The sequence below is a fragment of the Papio anubis genome, chromosome 5 (assembly GCF_008728515.1).
Source record: "Papio anubis isolate 15944 chromosome 5, Panubis1.0, whole genome shotgun sequence".
In the NCBI taxonomy this organism is placed as follows: domain Eukaryota; kingdom Metazoa; phylum Chordata; class Mammalia; order Primates; family Cercopithecidae; genus Papio; species Papio anubis.
The window spans coordinates 9,452,345-9,470,674 of NC_044980.1; the positions used below are offsets into that span (position 1 = coordinate 9,452,345).

At 41.8% G+C, this 18,330-nt stretch overlaps 1 protein-coding gene and 1 long non-coding RNA gene across 4 annotated transcripts in view; one reads left to right on the forward strand and one right to left on the reverse strand.

Moving 5' to 3' along the window:
- Window positions 1-492: 492 nt before the first annotated feature.
- LOC108586238 lies at window positions 493-8,655 on the reverse strand. The gene is made up of 3 exons (XR_001903243.3): window positions 6,612-8,655; window positions 4,312-4,359; window positions 493-1,094 (listed from the first exon to the last, which is right to left on the reverse strand). It is a non-coding gene; the product is annotated as an uncharacterized LOC108586238 (long non-coding RNA).
- Window positions 8,656-8,711: 56 nt separating this feature from the next.
- Window positions 8,712-18,330, forward strand: part of MARCHF6 (membrane associated ring-CH-type finger 6) — a 79,663-nt gene continuing 70,044 nt past the window's right edge. For 2 of the 3 annotated variants that reach the window (XM_031666085.1, XM_031666087.1), the window contains exon 1: window positions 8,712-8,987. In XM_031666085.1, coding sequence (XP_031521945.1) covers window positions 8,969-8,987 — 19 coding nt within the window. In that variant the 5' untranslated portion in view covers window positions 8,712-8,968. Of the gene's footprint in view, window positions 8,988-9,767; window positions 10,117-18,330 lie in introns of those variants that run through there. The other variant, XM_031666086.1, reaches the window with a different exon arrangement.

Consider the following 18,330-nt stretch of genomic DNA (forward strand, 5'->3'; position numbering starts at 1 on the left):
CTGAATAATTAATTTTTTTTTTTTTTTTCGTAGAGATGGGGTCTATGTTGCTTAGGCTGGTCTCAAACTCCCGGGGCTCAAGCAATCCTCCTGTCCCAGCCTCCCAAAGTGCTGTGATGACAGGCGTGAGCCACTATGCTTGGCTTGTCATACTATTTCATTTAGGGAATATAGACAAGAAGAAAAGTCGATACATGTTTAGTAGAGATGAACCTATTCTTGATCCACAGTTGGTTGAATCCATGGATGCAGAACCCACGAACAGGGAGGGCCTGTGGTAGATTTATTTATTTATATATTTTTGAGACAGTCTCACTCTGTTGCCCAGGTTGGAGTGTAGTGGCACGATCTTGGCTCACTGCAGCCTCTGCCTCCTAGGTTCAAGTGATTTTCCCACTTCAGCCTCTTGAGGAGCTGGGATTACAGGTGTGCACCACCATGCCTGGCTAATTTTTGTATTTTTTTAGTAGAGAAGGATTTCACTATGTTGGCAAGGCTGGTCTTGAACTCCTGGGTTCCAGTGATCCTCCTTCCTCAACTTCCAAAAGTGCTAGGATTACATGTGTGAGCCACCGCACCCAGCCCCTACTGTATATTTAAAGAGACTTGTCTGTTAGAGAGATACTCATCTGCCACCTAGGGAGCTGGCCTAAGAATCACTGTAGCCATACGCAGCACAGAAGTCTGAAACTCCAGGCTCAGCTGCAGCCTTTTCAGTGATGAAGTCAATGCTGAAGTCCAGACTAGGGATGAATGAGGTAGCTGTAAGCATGAATAGTTCGTAACCCACTGCTGGGTTGGTGTCCTCCTCCAAATAGGCCCTCCTTATTTGCTTCCTGCGGCTGCTGTAACAAATTATCACAAACTGGGAGGCTTAAACAACAGAGGTTTATTCCCTTCCAGTACTGGAGTTGAGAAGTCTGAAATCAAGGTGTTGGCAGGGCCACATTTCCTGCCGAGGCTCTGAGAATCCATTCCTTGTGTCCTTCAGCTTCTGGTGCTGCCAGCATTCCTTGGCCTGTGGTTGCATCATTCCAATCTTTGCCTGAACCCAGGAGGCAAAGGTTGCAGTGAGCTGAGACTATGCCACTGCACTAAGAAAAAAAAAACGAAAGAAAATAATTGGAGATTGACACAAACAGAAAAAGGAGGTTTTATCTTACTGGAAAAATTATGGGAGAATTTTGTGGTAAAGAGCTTAGAAGGTTTGTAAAATAAACTTATCTTTATAAATAAGAAGAATGTTTTTAATAACATGCACTTTCAAATTTAAGAACCATTTTAAAATTTGGCTGTCCTGCTTAATGAATAAGATAAAAATGAAAGGATCTGAAGACTTACTCCATAGAATACTTACTAAATGATGAGACTTGGCAACCACCACTTTAACCAAGTACTCAAACTCAGAATGTGAATCATGGCACAACCTGACTTTCTGGCCTCCTGATGTACTGTAACATGAAAAACACATAACCAGCCAGGCGAGGTGGCTCACGCCTATAATCCTAGCACTCTGGGAGGCCAAGGTGGGTGGATCACTTGAAGTCAGGAGTTCAAGACCAGCCTGACCAACATGGTGAAACCCTGTCTCTACTGAAATACTAAAAATACAAAATACAAAATTACAAAAATTAGCTGGGCGTGGTAGTGTGTGCCCGTAATCCCAGCTGCTTGGGAGGGTGAGGCAGGAGAATAGCCTGAACCTGGGAGGCGGAGGTTGCAGTGAGCCAAGATCACACCACTGCACCCCAGCCTAGGCAACAGAGCGAGACTCCATCTCAAAAAAAAAAAAAAAAAAGAAAAAGAAAAAGGGTGGGGGGGTGCCGTGCGCGGTGGCTCACGCCTGTAATCCTAGCACTTTGGGAGGCCAAGGCAGGTGGATCACGAGGTCAGGAGATCGAGACCATCCTGGCTAACATGGTGAAACCCCGTCTCTACTAAAAATACAAGAAATTAGCCAGGCATGGTGGCAGGCGCCTGTAGTCCCAGCTACTCGGGAGCCTGAGGAAGGAGAATGGCGTGAACCTGGGAGGCAGAGTGCACTCCAGCCTGGGTGACAGAGCAAGACTCCATCTCACAAAAAAAAAAAAAAAAAAAAAGAGAAAGAAAAGAAAAACACATAATCATCTATCAAATATTCTTGCAAAAACCTGTTTAACTTGAATCAGATTAAGCCTCTAAGCCTACCTTCTAGTTTGTAGGAAATACAGGGGCTAAAGGAACAAGCTAATGACACCAATCAGGAATCAATCAGATAAATCTACCATGAAAGACATTCATTGCATGAAACAATTGTTCTGTGGTCTTCCAAAAGGCATTGTCATTGGAAAACAAAAAGTACAGGGACCATTCTAGACTAAAGGAGATGGACTGTAGAGACCAAACCAGTAGCAATACAGGAAACCAGATTGGACCCTGGTTAAACAAACTAACAAAATTATAAAGGTCATTCTTGGGACAATTAGAGAAACTTTAGAGTCTATATATTATTATGGTGTGGAAATGGTTTTCAAGATTATTCTAACCTTAGGAGATACATGCTAAAGTATTTCGGGGCAAAGATGTTCAAATATATATATTTTGGCCAGGCTCGGTGGCTTGTGCCTGACATCCCAGCACTTTGGGAAGCCAAGGCGGGAGGATCACTTGAACTGAAGAGTTTGAGATCAGCCTAGCTAACATGGTGAAACCCCATCTCTACTAAAAGTACAAAAATTAGCTGGGTGTGGTGGTGCACGTCTGTAATCCCAGCTACTTGGGAGGCTGAGGCACCAGAAGCACTTGAGCCCGGGAGGCGGAGGTGGCAGTGAGCTGAGATTGCACCATTGCACTCCTGCCTGAGTGACAGAGCGAAACTGTCTCAAAAGAAAACTATATATATATACACACACACACACATGAACTATATATATGAACTATATATGTGTGAACTGTATATATGAACTTATATATATTTGGAAATATATAATATATAATATTTCCAAATGATACAGAAAGGAATATCATTAAAATAAATATGGCTAAATATTAACAATTGTTGAATCTAGGTTGGGCATACAGGTGTTCATTATATTAATCCTTTAACTTTTCTGAATATTTCAAAATGTTTAAACAAAAGTTTGGAGAAAAGAACAACTGGTCTTCAAGGCCTTCATTTTAGTGACAATCTGGGTTAAATTATAAGTAATTTTTATGTGAATATTGTATAAGAAACACATGGTGCTCTAGTTTGATTATTTAACTTGGTGTATATCACTGTTGAGCAAATCTGCATGAAGTACTGAAAATGAATTCATTATAACCAAGGAATCCCGATGTAAGAGCATAGACACACTAACCCTAACGTATGGTTGTTACTGGATTGATTTTTCAGCTATGGTATGAATTTGTCTTTTCCTAAGAAGAGCATTCACACACATGTTGCTATTTCAGTGACATAAAGTATCTCCTGGAAAATTATAGTTACTCATTCAGCCAAAATTTAGTGACACCCTACTATGTGTTAAGCCCTGTATTGGCCTCAGGGATACATCGGTACATGAAACGAGGCCTCTGCCATTGGGGAGCCACAGGCCACAGACTCTCACATGCCTAAGGACAGCCATGCCCTCGCCCATGGAAAAGTGCAGAGTTCTCTGAAGATTTTGCTTGCATGCAACCTAAAAAATGCATTGCATATCCTCATTTCTTGATGAATACAATTTTATATTTTATGTTTAAATGGTGGCAAAAGATGTAATTCCAGTTTAAAAATTGAGATTTTAAAATAAAATTGTTTCACTACTCTTTTTTAAATAGTCATAGTGTAGTAGCTTTATAATCTGTGTTTACTAACTTCCATACCTGAGGTTTTGTGGATGGTTTCTGCTACCTGTTGCGTGTTAGTTCTTGTGCTAAATGTGAAGTGTGTGTGTGTATTGTATATACACCAACACACACACATCTATCTATCAAAGAATCTCCACAAATAAATTTCTAGGGACAATGAGTAGCACACAGGTACATTCTTCCACAGAGAATTTGTGTTTGCTTTTGCCAGGTGCTTAGGGGATCCCAGCAGTCCAAGATTACTTCAAACTAAATTCACTGCTTAAGATGATTTGATCACTAGGGTATGGATTTGGGGTACAGTCTATGCCAGGGATGATTCACAGGTACAAATTTTCAGGAACTTTTAAAAAATAAGGCTCAGATAAGTTTCCTAGAAGTTTCCAGCAGAAGTCAGATTTACTTGGTTCACCATTCCGAGATAGCAGCAGTATGGGTCTTGGGCGAGGCTCCTGGTGGAAGGTCCCTTAACAGATGCCTTACCTTGGGCAGGCTCTGGACTTTGACAGCCGTCCTTCTTGCTGCTAGAAACTGTCAAACAGAAGTTCAAGTTTGTCTGGTTCAGCAAAACAAAAGCAGCCTTGATGTTCCATTTACTTTTTGGTATTCTCTCCTGTCCTTAGATTTTGGCCCAGTAGGCCAGGTATGGTGGCTCATGCCTGTAATCCCAGCACTTTGGGAGGCTGAGGCGTATGGATCACTTGAAGTCAGGAGTTTGAGACCAGCCTGGCCAACATGGTGAAACCCTGTCTCCACAAAAAATACAAAAATTAGTCAGGCGTGGTGGCACATGCCTGTAATCCCAGCCACTCAGGAGGCTGAGGCGGGAGAATTGCTTGAACCCAGGAGGCAGAAGTTGCAGTGAGCAGAGATCACACCACTCCAGCCTGGGCAGCAGAGTGAGGGAGACGCCATCTCAAAACAAAAACAAAAACAACAACAAAAAAAGATTTTGGTCTGGTAGTTACCTTACTATTTTGGTCAGTGCTTTAAAGAATCTGTTTTCTATATCTTTATATAGAATTTTCAACTGTTGGTCTAAGAAACCCAGTCTGCCATAGTCTTAGAAAGGGGAGAGAACATCACCACTTTTCTCAATACTTTAAATGAGAGGGTCTTTTAACCTAGGATTCATGCATGGAGTTCAAGGCATCTATATACCCCCCTGAAATTGCAGGCAATATTCTGTGTTTAACCAATTTTTTCTGGGAACAAAATCCATAGATTTTATCAGATTGTTAAAGGTGTCAATGATGGAGACACCCTCAAATTTGGTAACTATTGCTTTAGAGTTCTATCAGTACCTAGTAATTTAATTAAAAAATGATTTTAGAGTAATTTTGAACTCACAGAAAAGTTGCAAGTAGAGTGCAAGACAATCTCCACATTGTCCTCACCCAGATTCGCCAATGTTAACTCCTCCCTGACCCCACACACAATGAGTCTTTTTCTGAACCATTTGGGAACAAGCTTCAGACCTGAGTCCACATTACCCCTAAATGCTACAGTGGGCATTTCCCCAAACAGGAGGAATCGAGAAGTTAACCTTGCCATTCACAGACCATTCACAGAATCTATTTAAGTTTCAATTTTTCAATTTCAACTGTCCCAAGAATATAGTTTTTTAAAAATTGGGCTGGGCGCGGTGGCTCATGCCTGTAATCCCTGCACTTTGGGAGGCTGAGGAGGGTGGATCACGAGGTTACGAGTTCAAGACCAGCCTGGCCAAGATAGTGAAACCCCATCTCTACTAAAAATACAAAAATTAACCAAGCATGGTGGTGGGCACCTGTAATCCCAGCTACTGAGGAGGCTGAGACAGAGAACCCAGGAGGCAGAGGTTGCAGTGAGCTGAGATCATGCCACTGCACTCCAGCCTGGGCGACAGAGCAAGACTGTCTCAAAAAAAAAAAATGTGTATAATATTTACTTCACAGGATTGCTGTGGATGTTCATTGGACATCATAAGTTTGGTTAGTTGTCATTTTTAGTTTGTTAAGTTAGTACTCAAAAACATTACACTGTGTCCCCCTACACTTCCCCCCTTACTCATTGCTTATTGGGGTATGGAAAGCCAGCATTGCTACAGTATTCTCCCAGCACAGTACACACACACACACACGCACACACACACACCCCAGGCTGGAATCATGGGTATACTATGTCTTTAATAAAGTATCTTTCTTGACCAGGCACAATGGCTCACATCTGTAATCCCAGCACTTTGGGAGGCCATGGTGGGTGGACTGCTTGAGCCCAGGAGTTCAAGACCAGCCTGGGCAACATGGTGAAACCCCATCTATATCCAAAACAAACAAACAAACACACAAAAAAACAAAAATTAGCTGGACATCATATGCCTGTTATCCCAGCTACTTTATACTCGGGAGGCTGCGGTGGGAGAATGACTTAAGCCAGGCAGGTGGACTGTTTCAATGAGGCAAGATCATGCCACTGCACTCCAGCCTGGGTAACAATGTCTCAAAAAAAAAAAAAAAAAAGGGTATTTTTCTTGATTGGACAATGAGAACTCTAATTCTGATAGATATCTATTGTTTTGTCCTCCCCCTTCTTGTGGGAGACGGTCTTTCTCCACTTCCACAAGGTAGTGTCCATTGTTCTTACCTGAACATGGCAGGTACAAGAACATGACAATGTCCATGTTCTTAAAGATCCTAGATCTTTGGCACAATCATTTGATTCAGGGGCAGGCAACTAGCTGGACCAATGAACTATCCTTCCCTGAGAATTTTTAACTTGGGACTAGAGATCATCAGCCTTACCTCGCCTATCTGATGATGGGGCAGAAGATGAAATGTTGGGAGCTGTCAGTGGCCTTGTTTCCAGACATATGGAGGAAGCTGGTCCAACAGTATGAAGCCAACGTGCAGAGAGAGAGGCAGAGCTGAGGCATGGGGGCAGAGAGGCATTCTCCTTCCAGTAGTCCCAGCAGTCCCTCCCCTTCTTGGAGTCTGTCCATATCAACAGTACATTCCTCCCTTCTGCCTAGCAGTTGAGTTCCTGTCACTGGCAACCAAGAGAGGTGTGACTGATTCATGTATTGGAAGGGCTGTTGTGAGAACTAGTGCCTGACTCACAGTGGGGACTCAACAAATGTTGATTTATTACTCCTATATTTAATGCCTAAGTCTGAATGCGAAAAGGTTAGGGCAATTCCAGAAGGAATTACTACGCAGAAGGGATAATTAGTTAAAAGGTTAACTTTCCTTTGAACATCACAAGGGAAGGCATGTAAAGACAAAAGGAAGGCTCCCTCCACGCCCCCCATACATACACATTCCCTTCATCCTAACCTGGCTCTGCAGCTCTGAGGGTCACGTACCTGCCCTTGGCACTACCAGTACTTCCTCCAGCAAACCTCAGTCTTTCTTTCAGAATCCTTCGCCCTGATGCCATATAACATATGATAAATCTGATCGTCCTGATCTTTTCCCCTAGTCTCAGCAGGCCAACAAGTGTTCTGCTACAGGTCTTCCAGGGAGGGTTAGCTCTTGTTGGAGTTGGATCGGAAGGAGGGGAGCTGGGGAAAGAGCTGTCTTCAAATTGTTTCTTGGGAGGTAGTATATATAAACATATTTAGGCAGGGCATAGCGGCACACGTCTGTAACCCCAGCACTTCAGGAGCCCAAGGCGTAAAGATCGCTTGAAGACAGGAGTTCGAAATCATACTGGTCAACATAGTGAGACTGCAGTGAGCCACTATGGCACCACTGCATTCCTGCCTGGGTGACGATGCGAGACCTCTTCTCAAAAAAAGAAAAAAAAAAAAAAAACATAAGCAAACAACAACAAAAAAAACTAAGAATGGCTGTCTGCTTAATTATCAGGGCCAGCCCCTGAAATCAGTGGGTCCGTATTATGTAGAGTTTGAGTTCTTTCCTGCCTTGAGTAACGTGAGTGACATCAGTAACATTAGTCAAGCGCTGCTCTTTTTGAAAAACTGTATTTCATTATTTTTATTCTAAACCTTATTCTATTTGATGAAGATTGCGGGAGGGGCCCTCCCAATTCTACCACTCACACATAACAGCGGTTGCTAGCATTCTTTATTTGTGCTAGGTCATCTGCATATTGTTTAAACATTTTTCGAGGCTGGAAAGACTGCTCCCGCTCAGGCAATTCTGACTTGGCGGCCCTTCTAATTTGTATTCTCTAAATAATTCTTCATTTAGAGAAACAATCAAGGATTACAGTGAGGGAGGGTGACGTGCTGATGGGGACAGAGCTTGGCCTTTGACCGTTCTTCCCTTAGCTCTGCGCAGGCAAGCGTCCCTAACTCGGTATCCGAACAGATCTCCCTTAAAGGAGGATTATGTTTCAACCCCCAGCCTCAGCGGTTTACTCAAACAGTCCTTCCAGCCAAAGGCAGAAGTCTCCCTGGGAGTAATTTTGGTGAAGTCAGCGTTTGCCTTTTTCATCACAGTGAGGCTTTAGTAGTTCCTCAAAACGTGCACCACAACGGCCCGGGTGCCAAACAGAAATGCTGACACCTGGGCCCACTCTAGCCATTCGGCCTCGGCATCGCGGTGCGGGAGCGCGGAGCGCAGACTCGCATTGTCACAGGCACCTCCCGGCCTCCCGAAGAGCCCCGCGCCGGAGCCTTTGTCTCGCACGTCGGCTGGGGCGGGCGCTAGGTTCTCGCGGCCTCTTCCCACTGCTCTGCGCCCCTCCAGAAGCGATCACCAAAGCTCAGCTACTGATTAGGTTTCGGCCCCGCTGTCCGGCGCATTCTCGGCGACTACCTCAGGTGGCCCAGCGCACGCGGTGATTCACCGCGCCCCCGAAAAAGGTCCTTCCCTGCCTTAGCCGACAACCGAGCGTGCGCACCGCGGCCGCCGGAAGTGACACTGTCTGTCGTTGGGGAGCTCCCGCCCCTTCCGCCTCGGCGCCCCGCCCAGGCCTCGCCCCTAGGTGTTCCCGCCCCTCCCCCTCCCTTGTGGTTCGCTTTCTGTCAGCCTCTCTCCCTCTCCCTCTCCCCTCTCCTTCCTCTCGCTTCCTCTCTCGCACCTGAGCGCACGCACCTGCCCGGGCCCGGCTCCCTCCTCCTCCTCCCCGCCCTCTTTCCCCGCCCGGCCGCGGGAGCTCGTGGCTGCGTCACCGCCACCCCCCCCCAGACAAGATGGACACCGCGGAGGAAGGTAAGTCGGCGACGCGCGGCGCCCGAGCCCTTGCGTCGGCTCCCGGGTTCGTGCCCCGGCCAGGTCCGCGGCGCTCGAGGTGGGCGGCTGGAGCGCGGCGGGGCGGGCGCCTGGGCCGTTTGCCCACCCGCGGGGCCTCTGGTCCGGGGAGCGGAAGGTGACCCTCGGCGCGCCCCCAGCCGTTTCCCGCCCGCGCCGCCGAGGGGGGCGGGGACCCTGCCGGGCCGGGCCCGGGTCCTGCGGCGTCGTGGCTGCTCCGGGCCGGCGTGGCCTCCCTCGTCCCCGCCGTCGCGCGCTGGCCCAGAAGAGGGGGCCGCTGTCGCTGCCGCTGCCGTCCGGGGGCGTTTTCCGCACCCTTCCCCCACTTGGTTTTGTCTTTCTTTACGTCCTTCTGCCTATTGCTCGCCAGGCCCTACCCCCTCGCCACAGAACTTCTTTGTTGACTTTGAAACTTCGCGAAAAATACCCCGCCAGGTGACTGCCGAGTGGAGTGAGCTGACCCCTATTGAAAAGCCCGGCCCTCGGCTAGCCTGCAGCTCGAGAATCTGTTTACTAAACGGAGGGGGGGCTCTTTTGTTGCGATCCATTTGGTTTTAAATCCTTGACACCTATAAGCAGGGTTCTCTTGGTTTTGTTTTGCGATTGCGTGTTGGATACGGTTACTTTGAACAAACTGACCCTTCTACAATGAATACCTAAGATGTAAACGTCCACACCTTATGTCTCTTCAAGCGCATTTTCTTACCCACTGAAGGTAGTAAATTATTTTTAACCAGCTGTGTTTTTAAATGAGTGGTGAGTTTATAGAGGAAATTACTAAATTATTCTGCCTTTTTTGATGTTCCGGTTATCGGTGCAAATGCTTTTCTACTTTAGGTATATTTATGGGGGTATAAGCGTCTTTCAACCTTATAGGTTGTGATTTTGGCAATTTTAAATGAAAATGAATTATCAGGCGCCGTCATGGGGTGCAGTAATGAATGAAAAAAGTTTGATAATATCTCTGTAATGAGTTGATAACGACTTATTTTTTTTAAAAGAAGTCTTGCCTTTAATAAAAACCTCAACTATAACATGTGGCACTTGCTGTACATTCGCTTTTGATCTTCGTAAAAGGCCTGTGGAATAGGTAGGTATTGTCTTTTATAGATGTTGAAATGTAGGCTTCGTTGTTTTAATAGCTTGTCGAAGCTTTACACAGGTAGTAAGAGACAGATTTGAATGTAGGCCTTCTGATTGCAAATAATTTCCCTTTCATTATGCCACAGTATGTTTATTATATACACTGATTGTAGCTAATCGCCACTGGAGACGCCTTTGGAAAAAATAGTAAAGCGAAACTGCTGAAGGTTGGGAACTATTTCTTTTTGACAGGTGGTCCTTGCGTGTAAAATTTCCATCTATGTAGGTTTCACATCCTTTCAGATTCAAGTTTTAATGAATACATCTACTAAGGCATGCATTTATCACAGGATAAGTACGGACGTATTATATTCAATTCTCATTCTTTTGGCCTGGGCATTGCTACTTGCATACTTTTATGGTGTGACAGTAACCTATGGTAATTCAGGAATTGCGCTCGAAGCACGTATGGAATCATGAAATATTTTCATTGTACTTCTAGTGCTTAAATATATTTTTTCTCTTGTAAAATTATAATCAGGATAAGGTATACATGACATTTATTTGTTGAACACTGTTCCCTGTTAAAATAACATGTGCTGAAGACTCAACGGGTAGAATATGCTTTACTAAACACTTTATATACATTTCATTTAATTCTGTCAACATCGTTAAGTAGGCGGCATTTTCATTTTACAGATGAGGGAACTGATGGTTAGTATGATTAAATAACTTGTCCAAGATTATACAGGTAGTAAATGGCAGAGGCACGATTCAAGCTCATGTCTGTCAGACTCTGCACTTAAATTAGATATTTATTTATAAGTGGATACTAAATGTCCAATGTTGGAATTTATTTTTGTCACTCCCTCTATAGGATGGATCATTTTTATAATTTGGCGAAAATTTTATTTTGCTTTATTTTATGAAATTATTAGTCACGAAATGCAAGTGAATTTTAGTGCTGTATTCTCATGCCTGCTTTTGCAAAATTCCAATTTGGAAGTCTTCTGACATTTTTACAATAAAATTTAAGTTGAAATAACACTTAAAGGAAAAGGGAGGGTTATAGGGGATTAAAAATAATAGAGTGAAGATGCCAAAAAACTAATAAATGTTCTATTTGCGAAATCAGTTATTATAGATTATTTCTTTAAAAAATGCAACTTAGGTTTTTAAAATCTGGTATTTTTTGGTAGGAGATATTCAAAATATGGCCAAACATAAAACTAAATTGAAAAAAAATCAGTATTACCTACTTTTGAAAACACTAATGCTGTTGTGGTTCTGTTTTTTATTTATTTTTTTTGTTTTCTGAGACGGAGTCTTGCTCTGTCGCCCAGGCTGGAGTGCAGTGGTGTGATGTCAGCTCACTGCAACCTCCACTTCCTGGGTTCAAGCAATTCTTCTGTCTCAGACTCCTGAGTAACTGGGATTACAGGAGCGTGCCACCTCTCCCTGCTAATTTTTGTATTTTTAGTAGAGATGGGGTTTTGCCATGTTGGCCAGACTGATCTCGAACTCCTGACCTCAGGTGATCTGCCTGCCTCAGCCTCCCAAAATGCTGGAATTATGGGCATAAGCCACCATTCCTGGCCGGTTCTCTGCCCTTTAAAAATATATTTTAATATTCCGCGCAAAGAGATTAAGAATAATGTTACAAAAACACCAACCATGCGCATATAGTGTGTAGCTCTTCCCTTTTAAAAATAGCACGTTGCTTGCCTCTGATGGTACCATATATGATAGTCTAATGCTCAGAATGTTATGCATTTGTAGTAATACTCAGTTCTGACGTGGCCCTTTCATACTAATTGTTTGCTAGATTTTAAAGATCTCTTAAGTGTCTTCAGTATTAAATTTTTGTAAAATCAACAGGTTCATAATCCATTCTCATGATACAGGGATGGATGAATCATTCTTACTGTGTATATGTTATTTGTATGAGTGCAGATGTGTTATGTCAATTGCTATCCATCCGCACATTTTTAAACTTCAGAGCTGTAGGAGACCTTAGACATTTGCCCTCCTCATTTTATGGGTTAGGAGTCTGATCCTGCAATGCACTTGAGATTTCTCAGTTTCACAGAAAAATCTATCCTTTGCTCAAGGATATACTTTTTTTTTTTTTTTTAAAGGAAAAGCAGTACAATATTGGAATAGATGTTGCAAGTGTTGGTGTGAAGTTCTCAAAGATAATATTATTTTGTCATAGAATGCCCACATTTCGGCTCAGTGATATAAAGCTGACTTTTTTTTTTTTTCTATTTTGCTAAATTACTGTTTGTATTAGCAGAACATAATACAAAGTCTTAGTAATTTTTTTATGGAATACCAAAGCAGTTGTTCTTTATGCTCTATGGAACATATTCATTCGAAAAGTGTGAAGCTAAAGAGTATTATGGTTTGAGGAAACTTAAATTTGGAAGAAATGAGTTAAAAGGATAGAAAGTTGTCAGAATCAGACAGCTAGTTACTCTCTTTCTAGAACCACATGGTCTTCTTTGTTTCCAGAGATGTCTGCTGCATGTTTCTTACCATACATCACCTTTCACTGTTTTGGCTTGTTTGTGACCAAGTGTACATGCATTTATTTGTTAAATGCTTATTGAGGACCTGTTATGAGCCAGGCACTATTTGATGCATTTGGGCTAGGCAAGGAACAATATAGAGAAAATCCTTTCTTTCATAGAGCTTACATTATAGTTATTAGCTTAAGACAAAATAAACATGTAATAAATTATATGGCATAACTAGAAGGTTATAAATGCTGTGGAGAACAGTGAATTGGGAGGGATTAAGAAGTGCCAGGATATGAGGGCAAGGGTTGCTGTTGGTTTTTTTCTTTTTTTTGAGACGGAGTCTTGCTCTGTCACCCAGGCTGGAGTGCAGTGTCGTGATCTTGGCTCACTAGGTGTTGCAGTTTTAAATATAGCAGTAAAGGAAGGCCTCACTGAGAAGGAGCAAAGGAGAAGGAGTTAGCCCTGCAGATACTCTGGGCAGGGCGTTCCAGGCAGAGGGAATATAGCCTGTGTGAAGTCTCTAAGATGGGAGCATGCCTAGAGTGTTCAAAAAATAACCAGGAGAGCAGTGTTGCTGTAATGGAGTAAGAGTTGGGAGAAGAGTAAGTATAATATGAGGTCAGAGAGATCGTGGAGCCAATGGGGAGTGAGCATGTAGGACTTCACTGACTTTTACTTTAGTGAGATAGGGACCTACGGGAGGGTTTTGAGCTGAGGTGAGACATAAATTGTCTTGATATGCAGCCAGCCTTCTGTATCTGGGTTTTGCATCCATGGATTCATCCAATGTCAGATGGAAAATACTTGGAAAAAAATAGATGATTGCATCTGTAGTGAACATGTACAGACTTTTTTCCTTGTCATTATTCCCTAAACAATACAGTATGATGACTACATAACATTTATGTTATAATTATTCTAAGTAATCTAGAGATAATTTAAAGTACAGTTGACTCTTGAACAACATGGGTCTGAACTACATGGGTCCACTTACACATGGATTTTTTTCTTTAATATATTGGAAAAAATTTTGGAGATTTGCAACAATTTGAAAAAACTTGTAGATGAACTGTGTGGTCTAGAAATAGTGAGAAAGTTATAAAGTTATGTCATTAATGCATAAAATACATGTAGATACTAGTCTGTTTTACTCAGTATCAAAGTATATACAAATCTGTCATGAAATGTTAAAATTTATCAAAACTTACAAACATGTAATGGAGACTGCACATGGCACTGTTCACAGTTGGGAGATGTAAAGAAACTTAGATATAATATTAAATTGTAACTGCATGAAATTAACCTTAGTGCATACTGTGCTACTGTAATAATTTCATAGCCACCTTCTGTTGCTGTTGTGGTGAGCTCAAGTGTTGCCTGTATCCTATCTGCTTAAAACACCTTGTGAGGCTAATCACCTCTGCATGAGCCATTCATCTCTCCAGTAAATTGTATATGGTAAAAAGTATGGATTCTCTGGATTCTCTTGTATTTTTCATTGCATTTAGTGCAGTACCTTAAACTTTGACTAACATGATGGGATCCATATGAGGTGCCACTAAGTGATGCTGGAAGAGCTCCAGGAAGCTGAAAAAAGGCATGACATTATGAGGAAAAAGTCGAATTGTTTCATATGTGCCATAAATTGAGGTTTGTAGCTGTGGTTGCTGGCCATTTCGGAATGATTTATCTTGTAAATAGACAGGTATCAATAAATATATGGTACAGTGCTGTAAATGTATTTTCTCTTCCTTCCGATTTTCTTAATTTTTTTCTCTAGCTTTATTGTAAGAATAAAGTATATAATATTGAATACAGTATATAATACATATTACAATACATATTGTAAGAATATAGCATATAATGCAATACATATAATACAGTTTATGCATTCATGGCATAATTTTATTTTTTTTGCTCCTACACAGTTCATCTTTTTTTTAAATTGTTCCAAATTTCCAAAAAAATTTCCAATATATTTATTGAAGAAAAAAATCCATGTATAAGTGGATGCATGCAGTTCAAACCGTGGTGTTCACAGATCTGTACTCTAACTCATCTCTAGAGTACTCATAATACCTGGTATAATGTAATACAGAGGCCGGGCACGGTGGCTCGCGCCTGTAATCCCAGCACTTTGGGAGGCCTAGGCAGGCAGATCACCTGAGGTCAGGAGTCCAAGACCAGCCTGGACAACATGGCGAAACCCTGTCTTTACTAAAAATACAAAAAATTAACTAGGTGTGGTGGTGGGTTCCTGTAATCCCAGCTACTTGGGAGGCTGAGACAGGAGAATGGTGTGAACCTGGGAGGCGGAGCTTGCAGTGAGCCCAGATCACACCATTGCATTCTAGCCTGGGCAACAGAGCAAGACTCCATCTCAAAAAAATAAAAAAATTTTAAAAATGTAATACAAAATATGTATTAATTGACTGTTTATGTTGTAATATGTTATGGTAAGGCTTCTGGTCACCAGTAGGCCATTAGTAGTTTTTGGAGAGTCAAAAGTTGTATGTGTGGTGGTTTTTTTTTTGAAGGGGGGATGGAGTTTTGCTCTTGTTGCCCAGGCTATAGTACAGTGGCACGATCTCAGCTCATTGCAACCTCAGCCTCCCAGGTTCAAGCGATTCTCCTGCCTCAGCCTCCTGAGTAGCTGGGATTACAGGCATATACCACCATGCCTGGCTAATTTTGTATTTTTAGTTGAGATGGGGTTTCATCATGTTGGCTTGAACTCCTGACCTCAGGTGATCCGTCTGCCTTAGCCTCCCAAAGTGCTGGGATTATAGGCATGAGCCACCGCACCCAGTTGTATGTGAATTTTTTATTGTGCAGGAGGTTGGTGCCCCTAACCCTTGTTCAGGAGACTCCTGTATATGGAAGGATGTGCATAGGTTACTTGGAAATATTATGCTGTTTTACATAAGGGACTTGAGCATCTGTGGATTTTGGTACCTGTGGAGTTCCTGAAACCAATCCCCCAGGGTTACTGGGTCTGTCTCTTTCCTGGTTGTTTAAGACAAGTTTCTGTTTGTCTTAAACTCAAATGTCTGGAAGCTAGAATCTCACTGGCTTATCTTGGGTCGGTTGCCTATCCTTTTGATCCAGGTAGCTGGGTGGTGGTGGGAAAGGTAATGTAAGAATAAGAATCATGACTGGCTGTGTCCATTCTTGAGCTGGTAAGACAGTTCAAAAGAGATCTGCTACATTGCTCAATTAGAATACTTTTTAGACTGAAGCCCTGTGAGTGATTATTGCTGGGTTATCCTCTTCCAGACACCTACTTCCCATTTCTTCCAGGCCAGGCTTACTTTAGTGGGTTTTACTTCTCTCCCATAAGGATATGAAGATCACTTATTTTTAGTATAATACAGGTAGAAAAGAAAGAGTTCTTAAAAAGTGAATAAGAAGTAAGACCCCTCTAAGGGAAAACTTAATAATTCAGCCTGTATTTTAGAATGCTGTTGCAGTAGGCTAGATGAGATATACAAGTTTACATTAAGGTAGAGGGAATGGAAAGAATGAAAAAAGAAGAAATAGACCAAGATAGAATTAATAGAACATAGTAATTGAAGAGGTAGTATAAGGAGGAGGAGTTAAAAATGATTGATTTCTAGATTTTTTTCAAATGGGAGTGGAACGAGATAAGTAATTCAGTTTTAGACATTGTTTTAGTTTGCAGGGGCTGCTGTAACAGAGTACTGCAGACTGGGTGCTTAAGAGAAATTTATTTTCTCAATGTCTGGAGGCTGGAAGTTTGAGATAAAGGTGTTGGCAGGCCTGGTTTCTTCCGATGCCTCTCTCCTTGGCTTTTAGATGATTGTCTTCTGTGTCTTCTTGTGGTCTTCTCTGTGTGTCTTCATGTAGTTTTCCCTCAATGTCCTAGGCTGCTCTTTTAAGGACGCTAGTCATACTGGATTAGGGCCCACTCTGAGGACCTCATTTTAACTTAATTACCTCTTTGAAGATCCTGTCTCCGAATACAGTCACATTATGTATGCTGTAGGATAGGGCTTCAACACATGAATTACGGCGGGGGAGGGGAATGCAATTCAGCCCATGATAGACATGAATTCTTGAAGGCTTGGAAGACTGAAGCATTCCCTGTACACTTATTTTTTATAACTTAACTTCATTATAATACCTTTTTTTTTTTTTTTTTTTGAGGAGGAGTTTAGCTCTTGTTGCCCAGGCTGGAGTGCAGTGGTGCGATCTTGGCTCATGGCAACCTCTGCCTCCTGGGTTCAAGCGATTCTCCCGCCTCAGCCTCCTGAGTAGCTGGGATTACAGGCACGCACCACCATAGCTGGCTAATTTTGTATTTTTAGTAGAGACAGGGTTTCTCCATGTTGGTCAGACTGGTCTTGAACTCCTGACCTCATGTGATCCACCCGCCTCGGCCTCCCAAAATGCTGGATTACAGGTGTGAGCCATCGTACCTAGCTATAATATCCTTTTTACTTTCCTGTCTCTCTTCTTCCCTTCTGTCACCTCTTAACGTATTCTGTAAAGATGGAGTCAGGTTAATAAAGTATAATTTACACACAAATTTACACTGTGTAGGGTGCAGTTCTGTTCTAACACTTTTGAAATAGAATATTGGAGATTCTGTGTCTTTTTTGATTACTTCCCCATTTACCAAATATCAGGTACATGTCTACTGTGTATCTAGGACCTGTGCAACAATGTTTTCTGCATGTTTCATTTTTTCATTCCAAGTCTTGAAAAGTGCCAAGAGGCATTTCTATTGAATGGAACAGTTTGAAGACCATTGATGCAGAGTAGTTTTCAAAGCTTTGTCCCAGGACCCCTTTACACTCTTAAAATTGAGGACCCAAAAGACTTTTGTTTGTGTGGGTTATATATATAAAGATAGATATTTACCATATTAGAAATGAAAAATGAACACAAATTATTTAGAATATTTAAAAGTAACGATGAACAATATATGCTAATAAAAATAACTTTCTCTGGATTATTATAAGACAATTGGATTCTCATCTCTGCCTTTGCAGTAACTTTGTTAAATGTTTTGGTTAGTGTATATAAAAATTTGGCATCACACAGATATATAGCTTGAAAAGGGATGAATATTTTCAGATATTTGTATGTTCTTTGATATTATGTCAAAACTTGACAAGTGGTAGTTTCTTAATGTCGTATCTGAAAACATGTCAATCACCTTAAAAAATTAAATTAACTGTTAAAATCCATTGGTCTGATAGTGTAGGATAGAGAGTCCAGAAATAGATCCACACATACATGGACAGTTGATTTTTGGACAGAAGTGCAAAAGCAATTACATAAAATATAAAGGATAAAGTATAGTTTTTCAACAATGGCGCTGGAATAGTTGAATAGCTGTAGGCAAAAAAAAAAAAAAAAGAACTTTGAGCTATAGCTTGTGCCATATACCAAAATTAAAGGGATGTTAGACCTCAGTGAAAAACCTAAAACTATGAAACTTCTAGGAGAAAATACAGGAGAAATTCTTTGTAATCTTGGGTTAGACCAAGATTTCTTAGGTATGACTCCAAAAGCATGATCCATAAAAGAAGTGGATAAATCCGATGGCATCAAAATTCAGAATTTCTTTCAAAATTAAAAAGACATTGTTAACAGAATGAAGACAGGATACAGAAAATGTATCTTATAAGGGGCTTGGAGTATATTAAAAAACTCTCAGAACTCAGTAATAG